We start from the raw sequence: 13888 nt of genomic DNA on the forward strand, positions 1-13888 counted from the left end.
ATATTTTATTTTACTATTATAATACTTCTTTATGCATTTACTTGAAAACAAAATGTCTAAATCATTCATATGTCAATTGAGGAATGACGAATGTTGACATTCGTCAAATGGGCATGTGAAATATTGAAATATTGAGATGTCAAGTATTGATGTGTTTTATTTTATTTATTTTAAACTATAACTATCTACATTTCCAAATGTATCCGTAGAAAATGAAGACAAGTCATTATGCAAGTAAGAGAAATCAGTGTGCGTTTTGATATAAAGTTGCTAAGTTTACACTTGAAACCCCATATACGGTAGGCAGCCCGGCTGCAAAATTAAGCAATCGCTTTTCACCTGGTTCTAGCCGGGGCGACCCGGGCCAGATAATCGAATCCCCTCATTCTATTGAAGTACTTCTGAAATTTTGAATGGCGTCCTTGTCAATTCCAGCTAGCGACTACTAGTAGCTAATTTACGCACTGCGAGGGGATTTACAAGCAACAAATGTTACTTTCTTCCAAGTAAGTAGCTTAACTTTACCGTGTTTGTTAGCAATATAGCGCATAACTGGGTAACAAAATGGGGGTATTGCTGACTTGTTTATTAGTTAAGAGTTGCGCTAGCTAACATTACTGTAGCTAGATAAGTTCTTAATCAATCAGTTGATTAAGTTATCTTACTAGGCTATCTTACTAGGCTAGCTGACTTTGATAACGTTAGCTAGCTAACTACAGTTTTCAGCTAGCTAACTGGTTCTTATCGGAGTTCGTGCTGTTAGCTAGCTGTGACCACATGACTTTGTTTAACGTTGTCGAAGTGAACGCTGGTCAATTAGCTAGCAAGTTATAGCTAGTTATCTAACTTTAATGCCCTAAGTTTGGGAGAGGTGTACATTTGGTTAGCTAAATAACGTTAGATAGGTAACTAACTTTAGAAGCTAGCTAACACGTTACACGTGAAACATAACTAACAATGCCAGCTATTGTACAATGTCTGTCCACCGCATAACTGCGTAGTAAGTAGGCCTAAGCTACTTTTCTACAGTTATGCTAGTCAATTTATGGCAGAGACTTTCTTTGCAATCCTCACTGGCAACCATAGACTTGAAGTGACGTAGCCAGTCCCGACCTAACAAAATAGATTAGTTCATAAGAAAAACTGCCTCATTTCATAGTACAGATAAAGTATTGATAACTATGAGTTGGCAGTGTGCTCCAAACTCAGAGAGAAATAATAATGGTGTCTCTTTTGCCAACAGTGCCTAATAGTCCTCAGGGTGTGTGAGTGGAAGGGGGTGCGGCTGCCACAGTTCCAAAAGTGGGAGCGAGAAAGGCCTTTGAACCCCAGAGAGGCACAATCTGCTTATTGTGATGTCAGAGGAAGATGGTAAACCCGGCCAGGCTCTGGAGGCCAAGGCAGAGCCAGTGGCACCCAGTGGCCAGGGACCTGCGTCTGTGTCCACAACTGTGTCGGGGCCCCCTACCCCCACCGAGGATGAGGATGAGAGCGAAGACGAGTCTGAGATCCTGGAGGAGAGCCCTTGCGGCCGCTGGCAGAAACGCAGAGAGGAGGTGAGACGGAGACACATTGGACTGTCCATGAACTTATTGCAACAGTGTGAACCATGTTTCTGCCTCTTTTCTCCCCCCAGGTGAACCAGCGGAACGTCCCAGGGATTGACGCTGCCTACCTGGCCATGGACACAGAGGAGGGGGTGGAGGTGGTCTGGAACGAGGTCATGTTCTCTGAGAGGAAAAACTTTAAGCTGCAGGAGGTAAAGTATGTCTGTCTGCTACACCAACATCTCCCCCTTGTCTATCTGTCCTTGTCTAGTGAAGTTATCGTTGTATTAGAGCACATATCTTAATTTGCCTTGAACACTGACACAAACAGTGGACCCCATCTCTATGGAGACTGTTAAGTTAAATGCTGTCCTCATGTTGTCCCTATTCCTCTGAACAGGAGAAGGTGAAGTCTGTGTTTGACAACTTGATTCAGCTGGAGCATCTCAACATTGTCAAGTTTCACAAGTACTGGGCTGACATCAATGACATCAACCGTGCCAGAGTGAGTTCTGACTCGTTTATGAGAGGGAAGACTTTCCTTGTTTGTATCACATGGTCTGGTTGCTATAGTCAGGACTAAATATGAGGAGTCAGTGAAATGATGGAACAATGTAACGCATCATTTCAATGATTCTTCTGTTGCGGTCTTCACCTCAGGTGATTTTCATCACAGAGTACATGTCCTCAGGAAGTCTGAAACAGTTTCTGAAGAAGACTAAGAAGAACCACAAGACCATGAATGAAAAGGTGCTACTGTGTTATCGGTAACTTGGTGGACAGGGCAAATTGTATTATGATATTTGCAAATCAACGGATGTTTAGCTTTGCAGATAAGACATTCATTAGTCTACATGTAACAGAATGTATAATTTGTTTGTTTAGGCCTGGAAGAGATGGTGCACCCAGATCCTCTCAGCGCTCAGGTCAGTTTCTCTCACTCATACAGACCAACTCTGTGATCGCTGCAACACTAATAACAGGGCCCCATATTTAATCAAAACAGGTCATCAGGGTCATGTGCAGTAGGCACGAAACAGGACAAAATGTTTTGTAATTGAATGAAACATGGATGTACTACCTCAACTGAACTAATAAGAACAAGCAATTTGTTGAGGTGCCTTACATTACATTTACATTTAAGTCATTTAGCAGACGCTCTTATCCAGAGCGACTTACAAGTACTTACATTCATACTTTTTTTTTTTTTGTACTGGCCCCCCGTGGGAATCGAACCCACAACCCTGGCGTTGCAAGCGCCATGCTCTACCAACTGAGCCACACGGGACCTTACGGAACACAAACCTGGTTTACTATGACAGACAAAAACAACTGTGGGGTTGACTAACTCCTATGGTCTCTGATGAGCCTCTCTTAGTTACCTCCACTCCTGTGAGCCGGCCATCATCCACGGTAACCTGACCTGTGACACAATCTTCATCCAACACAACGGACTCATCAAGATAGGATCAGGTAGTGCTCCAGTCCTAACACCTGGGTGAACAGCACCACACCAGCCCTGTATGGGTTTATAAGATTATAAGGCTGCGTTTACAGGCAGCTCAATTCTGATCTTTTTTTCACTCATTGGTCTTTTGACCAATCAGATCAGCTCTTGGGAAAAAAATCTGTGGAAAGATCGGATGTGATTGGAGAATTGGGCTGCCTGTCTAACCACAGCCAAATAGACTGACTTTCTAATCCAGTGTCTGTTGTCCCCCAGTGGCTCCAGACACCATCAACAACCATGTGAAGACCTGCAGAGAGGAACAGAAAAACCTGCACTTCTTTGCTCCTGAATATGGAGGTAATGGCTCAGAATGACATGGATAGGTCAAATATAGGATCTTCTCAGGAGATGTCTTTCACTTAAACCATTGCCTCACATCTCTTCTCTCTATCTTCTCCCTGACCCCTGTAGCTGTTGTAGATGTCACCACTGCAGTGGATATCTATTCCTTTGGGATGTGTGCCCTGGAGGTGAGCTGGCACTCTAAAGTCGAAATGCATTTAAAATTGATGTCATCTCCGTGTGTCAGAACTTGACGTCATCCACGTATCGGGTTTATTTGATCTCTGCTGCGCTGAGGCTTGTGTTGGGTGGATGGTGGTGATATCATTGTGTGTGTGTCTGTTGTATAGATGGCAGTGTTGGAGATCCAGGGGAATGGAGAATCTTCCTACGTCTCTCAGGAGGCCATCAACAATGCCATACAGTCACTGGAAGACCCACTGCAGAGGGTAAGAGTGTGTGTAATATTATGGTTGTGTGTACTATTATGGATGGGGGGGGGGTGTAATATTGTTGGTGTGTGTGATACCCGTGTGTGTGCGCCCTGCAGGAGTTTATTCAGAAGTGTCTGGAGGCTGACCCGTTTAAGAGGCCTACAGCCAGAGAGCTGCTGTTCCACCAGGCTCTGTTTGAGGTGCCCCTGTTGAAGCTGCTAGCTGCACACTGCATCGTCAGCCACCAGCGTGAGTCTCTCGCACACAAACACTTCGCCACCAGATTGAGTCTTCACGCGCAAACACACGCTCACTCATTCTCACACACAAACATACGCTGCATTGTCAGCCACCAGCTTGAGTATCTTCTCCATACCTCTATCAGATATGATCCCTGAGAATGCCTTAGAGGAGATCACAAAGAACATGGACCCCAACCTCATCATCGCTGAGATAAAGGAGGGTGTGCAGCTCAAGTAAGTTAAACTGTTGGTGCCTCTATCTTCAGCTGAGTAAGCTTTAGAACATGGTATTTTCTTCATAGTCCTGTGCTGATCTTGTTTTTCTCTCATCAGGCTGTCTCAGTTTCCTGCCCTGGAGCTGGATAAGTTCCTGGAGGATGTGAGGTAAGGAACTCGCCATCAGCTACTGAACAGGACCAGGAAGCTGTCCAGCCTATGACATATTTCCACCACTAGAGGGTGTAGCTGAACCAGATGGCTCATACTTCTTTCTAGTTACTACTTTATTAGAGAAGCATCTTTTAATGCAATATCTGGGGTGGCAGTATTTAGCATTTGACTATTATTGTGCTTTGCCAACATCTGAAATTTAATGTGTTTCTCCAGACCTTCCCCTGTTCATACTTTTTGTTGAAGTAAAATGCTCAAATCTGTGTGGGAAAATGTATGAGAATACCTGCAAATTCTCAAGATTTGCACCCAGAGTTTTGACGTAAGGCTTTGACCATCGTGGGTCTACACTTTAACCTTAATAACGTGTATAATTTACCTGTGCCATCATGAAATGAATGTAATCCCTCTTCCATCCCTCCCTAACAGGAATGGTATCTACCCTCTGACAGCATTCGGTCTGCCCTCTCGCCAGCAGCCCCAGCAGTCCCCTGTCAAATCCCCCATTGTCACCCCCTCTGTAAAATCCCCTACCCCAGAACCTTCGGAACTGGAGACACGCAAGGTGAGGGAGAGTAGAGAACGGGAAGAGCGTATCTAGCCATTACTTCACAATAGCAATATTTTATTTGTTGGACACCTTTCTGAACACCTATATTTCTCACCTTCTGCAGGTTGTTCAGATGCAGTGTAATATTGAGCCGGTGGAGGAGGGTGCAAAACATCATGTAAGTAGCTTTAATCTCATCGTTTTCAGTTCAGTGATAAAGTTAGATGACGTCGACAAGCACGTTCTAGAGGCCAGTCTCTGAATGTGTAACCATCTCCTCCTCCTCCTCCCTCCACAGCTGACACTACTGTTGAAGCTGGAGGACAAACTGAACAGACACTTAAGCTGTGACTTGTTACCCAGTAAGAACAACAGAAACAAAAAGACATGTCATTGAGCTGGGCAGGGCAGGCAAGGGCTGGAGATCAAAGCGTATGTTCAGTTAAAGGGATACAGAATGCATTCTGGGATCTAAGCTATTTGCTAACCCAGTGTGGTTTTATTAGGCAGTGCTTGGACCCTTAGGACTTCTATAAAAATAACATGACAATTTTCAGCCACTATACTGCTCCCAAGGGGGCCAATAGGATCAAGTCTTACTGGACTGTCCTCTCCTAATGACAAATGGAACACAGGTGCACAGGCCAGACAGACCACAAGTCTCGATCAAACTATGCAGCCAGTCTCAAACTGTTATAGACAGGTGTTTGGGTAAGATAACGCCACATAGCGTTCCTTTAAACAATGTCAGGTTTCACAAGGGAAGGGATTTGAGTTGTAACCCTATAGGCTCTTGTCTGACCCAGCTTGTTGTGTATGTTGTCTGGGAATGGCAGGACTTTGGCCACGAAGCCTGTCTGGGTGTGTTTTGTCTTTAACTCCAGACACTGGCCCTGCCCTAGTGTACGGTAACCCCAGCCTCATCCACGTCGTTGGGGCTGCTCCCATTGCACTCATTGCTGACATGATCAGACAGTTTTTGTGTGTGTGCGCCTTGTATGTGAGATACCAGTGGATCTAGAGTGCAGATACGGTGGAATTGGGTGGGGGATAATGCACGAAAGGCCATATTAGGGATCCTTAGACATTACAAACACAGTATTATACTGTACCCCATAGGGAATACAGGTCTAAGTTGGGCATCTACGTTGAACATTAGTCTTCCCATAGTCAAGAAGGTGTGTTTGTATGACCCTGCCCCTCCCACACACACATGACAGGCGTGTCTAGTGTTGCATGCTCGCGTGTTGAGAATGTCAGGCGTGTGTGTCTGTTGCTGGCAGCTGCTCCGTCTCTGGGGAGGGCTGGGGCACTGACGCACCCTGCAGGGCATACAAATGAATACAGATATACGCCCAGAGATTTGCCTGCACGTACAGAAACGCTTACCCTCACCCATGCATAATCCTTAACTACCCGTCTTCCCACGTCATACCTTCCATCAATACTGAAGCAGCTCCTATCATAGAGATGGGGAGGTTAAATCAGACAAAAGTCCATTGTAAGCCTGTTGGGTTTCTACCACATTTAATATTGCGCTTAAGATTGCGTAGGAACAAACCTGTATGTATACTAACACTGACCCTACGGTTTCTGTTCCAGATGAGAATGTAAAGGAACTGGCTGTTGAGCTGGTCCAACTGGGCTTTATCAGCGAGGTAAGTGTGTGTCTTTTGAGAGAGACAAAGTTTGTGTAGGTGTTCTGTGGTAGAGCGGTGTAAGTGTTGTATATGGCAGTGAGAGTGGATTAGTGTCCATGATGAGCGTCCCGCTCTGATTGACCCCTATAAACACACACAATCACAGGCAGTGTGCGCAAATGTCAGATTGCAGCTCCTGCTCTCTACTCTACTACAGATAGGGCTGTCTTTTTTTTTTTTTGTACCTATAGCTCTGGAGAACGGCGTACATAATATCTTCCACCCCCTCCAGCTCTTGACTCTTCTGTGTGCGCTCCCTCTATATGTAATGTGATTGATTGTCCTTACAGGTGGACCAAAGCAGGATGGCCACTGTACTAGAAGAGGCCTTCACCAAGTTCTTCAGCAGGAACGATTCCCTCAACCCTGTCACTGTGTCCTCATAACAGGATCACCACGGACCTCAACTCCAGTACCTCTATATATGCCTCTACAGGCACCTCCGTAGGCGGTTTGAAATCAGATACAAATCTAATTTCTGGCCGTGCGACTTGTCTGAACAGTCAAATCTGATTTATTTTCCCTCAAGTGGTTTTTACTGTTATTTGGTTTATGTTGTTGCTTCATAGCTTCTCTGTTGACAGTTTGACAAGAACATGTGGTAGCTAACTAGCTTTTGTTGTTTACAAACGATTGAGTGTGCTAGAGAGCTAAACCGCTAGCTAGTTGATTGCTGTGGCTAGCCAAAAAAGCACTTCTTTTGGAAGTTCGGTTATCTCATCCTTTTGATGCTTTAAAGGTGTTTCTTAACTCTGATTTTGAACATTTAAAGCAACTGGGAAATGTCTATGCCAGGCATTGTCACCTTAGCTAACTACATAAGTGATAGGGAGCACCACCACCAATCAGCTTACACCACACCCCCGTCGTTAATGACAACTAGTGTAGCCATGTCAGCAAATGACTGCTGTCTGAACACCCACGCATCTGATTTGGGCATTTAACTTTTTGTTTGGAAAGTTAAAAACCAAAACAGATTTTAGCATTAAAGATGCGCTATGCCGCAATCGCCAGGCCATTTCCTGGTTGCTAAAATTCAAATAGTTTGCTTAATTTCAGTTTGTGAGAAAACGAGCAAGTATACTGTAGGGAATAATTGTCCCATCTAAACCACTTGGAATGATCTTTTACATAACCAACAAGATTGTGTTTGAAGCTAGTGTACAAAACTGAAAGTAAGGTGCAAAAACGGAACCAGATCTACCCTACCGCTTAGACTTGATTTCAATCAAATGTATTTATAAAGCCCTTCTTACATCAGCTGATGTCACAACGTGCTCATCAGCCTTAAACCCCAAACAGCAAGCAATGCAAGTGTAGAAGCACGGTGGTTAGGAAAAACTCCCTAGAAAGGCCAGAACGTAGGAAGAAACCTAGAGAGGAACCAGGCTGAGGGATGGCCAGTCCTCTTCTGGCTGTGCCGGGTGGAGATTACAACAGAACATGGCCAAGATGTTCATAGATGACCAGCAGTGTCAAATAATTATAATAATCACAGTGGTTGTAGATGGTGCAACAGGTCAGCACCTCAGGAGTAAATGTCAGTTGGCTTTTCATAGCCGATCATTGAGAGTATCTCTACCGCTCCTGCGGACTCTAGAGAGTTTAAAACGCCAGGTCTAGGACAAGGTAGCCGTCCGGTGAACAGGCAATGGTTCAATAGCCGCAGGTAGAACAGTTGAAACTGGAGCAGCAGCATGACCAGGTGTACTTGAGACAGCAAGACGTCATCAGGCCAGGTAGTCCTGAGGCATGGTCCTAGGGCTTAGAGGGAGCATACTTAAATTCACACTGAACATCGGATAAGACAGGAGAAATACTCCAGATATTACAGACCCTAGCCCCCCGACACAAATTATTGCAGCATAAATACTGGAGGCTGAGACAGGAGGGGCCGGGAGGCGCTGGCCCCGTCCGACGATACCCCCAGACAGGGCCAAACGGGCAGGATATAACCCCACCCACTTTGCCAAAGCACAGCCCCCACAACCACCAACTTACTATCCTGAGACAAGGCCGAGTATAGCCCACGAAGATCTCCCCCTCGGCACGAACCCGGGGGGGGCAACCCGGACAGGAAGATCACGTCAGTGACTCAACCCACTCAAGTGTTGCACCCCTCCTAGGGACGGAATGGAAGAGCACCAGTAAGCCAGTGACTCAGCCCCTGTAATAGGGTTTGAGGCAGAGAATCCCAGTGGAGAGAGGGGAACTGGCCAGGCAGAGACAGCAAGGGCGGTTCATTGGGCCAGTGCCTTTCCGTTCACCTTCACACCCCTGGGCCAGACTACACTCAATCATAGGACCTACTGAAGAGATGAGTCTTCAATTCAGACTTAAAGGTCGAGACCGAGTCTGCGTCTCTCACATGGGTAGGCAGACCGTTCCATAAAAATGGAGCTCTATAGGAGAAAGCCCTGCCTCCAGCTGTTTGCTTAGAAATTCTAGGGACTGTACGGAGGCCTGCGTCTTGTGACCGTAGCGTACGTGTAGGTAGGACCAAATTGGAAAGATAGGTACAAGCAAGCGCATGTAATACTTTGTAGGTTAGCAGTAAAACCTTAATCATACCTAATCTTAACAGGAAGCCAGTGTAGAGAGGCTAGCACTGGAGTAATATGATGTTTTTTGGTTGAGATTCTAGCAGTCGCGTTTAGCACTAACTGAAGTTTAATTTGTGCTTTATCCGGGTAGCCGGAAAGTAGAGCATTGCAGTCGTCTAATCTAGAAGTGACAAAAGCATGGATCAATTTAAATAAGAATGAATGTGAATTTGGTCGGGTCGCCCAAAAAGTAACATTGCAGCTCTGTCTGCAGTGTGAATAAGGCTTTCATCTATGGGGGACCATATAGCCTTACGGGGCTGCCCGAGTCAGTCCCCCCTCTATTTACTTTTCTCTTTATAGTAGCAACTTGTTTTGGGAAGGAAGCCAACAGAGTTATCACATGTCAGTATTACTTGTTTGTGCTTTAGAAATGCATTTAATGTCTTTGCCATTAGCCTTTTTTGTGGCTGTATACAAGCACACTTGCTCTCCGCCTTGAAGTTCTCTGCTTCTGTGTGGTCACTACGGCTATGCATTAATGTCTGCGGTGAACTTCGCTCTCTTTCTGAATGCTATAAGTGAGCCTTATATACATGTATGAGTGGGGTAGGGGGAGTCTAGAGTATTAATGTTACAAATGTGTCATATCTTCACTTTTTAACAAACTGAAATGTTTACTGTGGTCTTAACTGATAGAGCCACACCCCCATGGAGTCTGAGCCAATAGTCTGGGAGGGATGGGATTTACTGCCTGTCAATCAAAGCAGATTTACAGGAGATGTCCAATGGCTGGAGCTGTAGTTAAGGCGGCTGATCAGTGATCACCGTATTCATGCCTCTGATTGGCTAACACAACTTTATAGTCTGTTAAATATATATTTTTAACTTATACTGTACTTAATCTGGATAATTTAATGGTTTCCTTTGAATATTCTGGCAATTTAGATTTTGTTTTTTTTGTGAACAGGTAATGATTTACTTTACTGTACAGCCCAAAGAGGAGTTGAAGTCCAAATATGAAATGAGAATATGAGTGGACAAACAGTTAATCTAATGGCCTGGCTGTCTAACTCGTACTGCTTTAACTAAGCTGTTAATGTCTTGGCAACGCTAGTGCTGTTGGGTGCAGAAACAGTTAGGTAACCATGATCAGGTTCAGTAGGGCACAACGTTGTGGAATTTTGACTTCGGAAAGTATTCAGACCGCTTGACTTTGTTACCTTACAGCCTTATTCTAAAATTCATTAGATGTTTTTTTTCTTGTCAATCAACACACAATATCCCATAATGACGAAGCAAAAAGGTTTAGACATTTTTGCAAATTTATAAATAAAATAAAAAATCACATTTACATAAATATTCAGATCCTTTACTCAGTTCTTTGTTGAAGCACCTTTGGCAGTGATTACAGCCTCGAGTCTTCTTGGGTATGAAACTACAAGCTTGGCACCTTTATTTGGGGAGTTTCTCACATTCTTCTTTGTAGATCCTCTCGAGCTCTGTCAGGTTGGATAGGGAGCGTTGCTGCACAGCTATTTTCAGGTCTCTCCAGAGATGTTTGATTCGGTTCAAGTCCGGGCTCAGCCTGGGCCACTCAAGGACATTTAGAGACTTGTCCCGAAGCCACTCCTGCGTTGTCTTGGCTGTGTGATTAGGGTCGTTGTTCTGTTGGAAGGTGAACCGTTGCCCCAGTCGGAGTTCCTGAGTGCTCTGGAGCAGGTTTTCATCAATAATCTCTGTTCTTTGCTCCATTCATCTTTTGCCTCGATCCTGACTACTCTGTCATGCCGCTGAAAAACATCCCCACAGCATGCTGCTGCCACCAACATGCTTCACCGTAGTGATGGAGTGCAGCAGAGATGGGAGAACCTTCCAGAAGGACAACCATCTCCACAGAGGAGCTATGTCAGAGTGACCATTGGTTCTTGGTCACCTCCCTGACCAATGCCCTGATTGCTCAGTTTGCCTGGGCAGCCAGCTCTAGGAAGAGTCTTGGGGGTTCTAAACTTCTTCCATTTAAGAATGATGCAGGGCCCTGTTTTCTTGGACCTTCAATGCTGCAGAATTTTTGTTGGTACCCTTCCCCAGAGCTGTGCCTCGACACAATCCTGTCTCGGAGCTCTACAGACAATTCCTTCGACTTCTGCTCTGACATGCACTGTCAACTGTGGGACCTTATAGACAGGTGTGTGTCTTTCCAAAACATGTCCAATCAATTGAATTTATCACAGGTGGACTCTAATCGAGGTGTAGAAACATCTCAAAGAATGTTCAATGAATACAGGATAAACCTGAGTTCAATTTCGAGTCTCATGATAAAGGTTCTGAATACTTATGTTAAGGTATTTTTGTTTTTAATAAATGTGCAAAATAATCAAACATGTTTTCCCTCTGTCATTGTGTGTGGATTGCTGAGGAAACATTTGTATTTAATCCATTTTAGAAGGCTGTAAAATAACAATGTGGGAAAAAATCAAGGGGTCTGAGTACTTTCTGAAGGCACTGTGTAGAACTGTCACACCTATGAATCCTGTTAGCTTTCTTCATTGCTTTTCTATCTGCAGTGTTCAGTACGTTGCACCCTCCTAAACGCAACCCAAATTACAGAATGATGCACTTGCTTTTAAGTGTACTCAACAGCCTCTTTACCCAAAGCTGGATTATTCGCTGGAAGAACGGCAACAAGCTAAGCAGTCAAACTACAGCGGATCACATGTCTGGTATGCAGAAATGTTTCTGTCCACTGTGACAATCTGTCTGGAAAAACTGCAACACCAAAGCCCTCAACTAGATCCAACCTCAATCATAACATTTGTTTTACAGTTACTGTATTCACAATCTGCATTTTTCTTTATACTGTATCTTTTACTTTGAGGAGCACTTGGGCAGCGTGTTTAGTGATTGAGAAATAAGTGGGCAGGTGAGTATAGTGATTGGGTGTGTGTGCGTATGTGTGCCTTCTGACAGTTGTCTATGAGAGCCTTTGCAATGTATGATTCGTTCATGTTTCTTTATTAAATTGTTTGGTATTCTGTATGATTAAATATGTAGGCACCACCTCTCCCTAAATGTCTCAGTCATTAGTTCCTGAATCTACTTTCAACTGGGATGTTTTAACAGACACTGCTAACAGTAGCTCGGTGAATATCTCCACCTAGTCTGTGGTTTACTCTCACCTTATGACAGCTGTTGTCCTGGTGTGAAAGTCTATAATCCTCGCCAAAAATGCAGCCACATGCCTAACTCCTGTGTACACACAGAGCATACTCAGTGGAATAGTAATAGTGTCGTAGTCAATTACAATTTAAGAATGTATTTTTGAAATGTGAAAGGCAAATTGTAGTATAGTAACAAATGTATCCCTCTACCAATACACATACACTCCCTGTTCACCCATGACTGCGTGCCATGCACGTATCCAACTCAATTCAAGTTTGCAGAAGACAACTGTGGTAGGCCTGAATTACCTACGATGAAGAGACACTGCCCTGTAGACAGGAAAATATCCTCAATGTTGACCAAACGAAGGAGCTGATCGTGGATTTCAGGAGATACTGTAGCAGAGGGTGCACACCCTCATCGACAGGGCCGCAGTGGAGACGGTGGAAAAGCTTCAAGTTCCTCAGCGTGCACAAAACATGAAATTATCCATCCCCACAGACACTGGCGAAGAAGGCACAACAGTGCCTCTTCAATCTCAGGAGGCTGAAGAAATGTGGCTTGGCCCAGCAGAGACCGTACAGGTGCATCAAAGCTGGGACCGAGAGATAGAAGCTGTTTTTCTATCTCCAGGCCATCAGACTGTTAAATAGTCACCACTAGCCGGCTACCGACCAGTATCCTGCCATGAACCTTAGTCATTGTTACTAGCCGGCTACCACCCGGTACTCAACCCGGCACCTTAGAGACTGCTGCCCTATTAGTCTGATTAATCAGGCTGTAAAACACAATTAATTGGTATATACAGCCTGAGACATTTGTGTGCAAAATTGTGTAAATTTTCCTTATAAGCCAGAATGTTGAATTAAATTACATTTAAATTTGCTCTAGCAGTTGTCTGTGCAGTTTGTCCTTCTGCTGTTTGAAAATGTAGCCAGAATATCTACAGAGTAGTGTTAAGAACCTTTTTGTTTTGTACTTCTGTTTTTTATTTTCAATACTGACGCAAAATCGAACTTAACACTTGCACAGTATGGCCAAGCCTAATTGATCCACAGCCCAAATGGCAAAAACGTCCAGCTGATTGCGAGGAAACAAGCTTTGGTCAACTACTTTGGTTATGTTAGGCTATTGTTTACATATTGTGCATCGTGCAATAAGTCAAGAGATTGAAAATACAAGTGACAGAACCTACCAGCCCTCAAAAAGTAGGATGAACAACACTTTGCTGTGGATACCCTATTTCCACCTACCTCCAAAAGGACCAACAGCACGTGCAACCGCTACCTCAAATATAATTTTATTCAACATTCTGTCTTGTAGACTATTGTATCTTTTTTACAGTGACTTCTTTCAGACTGATATCATGGGTTAACCATGGTAACAGTCTGATGTTTAGGGAACTGCCCTATGTACATAGTCATTGAATACTGGTAATTTTAATAATGTTTACATAGCGTTTTACCCACTTCATATGTATATACCGTATTCTAGTCAAGGCTCATCTTAGATACACACCTTTTCTATA

At 44.1% G+C, this 13888-nt stretch overlaps 1 protein-coding gene across 1 annotated transcript; it reads left to right on the plus strand.

Moving 5' to 3' along the window:
* Positions 1 to 310: 310 nt before the first annotated feature.
* LOC129812657 (nuclear receptor-binding protein-like) lies at positions 311 to 12258 on the plus strand. The gene is made up of 18 exons (XM_055864408.1): positions 311 to 506; positions 1244 to 1556; positions 1637 to 1759; positions 1948 to 2052; positions 2208 to 2297; positions 2433 to 2473; positions 2926 to 3020; positions 3271 to 3354; positions 3469 to 3527; positions 3690 to 3788; positions 3890 to 4022; positions 4159 to 4249; positions 4349 to 4399; positions 4835 to 4970; positions 5080 to 5133; positions 5254 to 5317; positions 6558 to 6613; positions 6946 to 12258. Exons 2-18 carry the CDS (start codon positions 1356 to 1358, stop codon positions 7039 to 7041), a joined length of 1578 nt encoding a protein of 525 aa, XP_055720383.1. The 5' UTR covers positions 311 to 506; positions 1244 to 1355; the 3' UTR covers positions 7042 to 12258.
* The last annotated feature ends 1630 nt before the right edge of the window (positions 12259 to 13888 follow it).

Source organism: Salvelinus fontinalis, chromosome 16 (assembly GCF_029448725.1).
Source record: "Salvelinus fontinalis isolate EN_2023a chromosome 16, ASM2944872v1, whole genome shotgun sequence".
Taxonomy (NCBI): Eukaryota; Metazoa; Chordata; class Actinopteri; order Salmoniformes; family Salmonidae; genus Salvelinus; species Salvelinus fontinalis.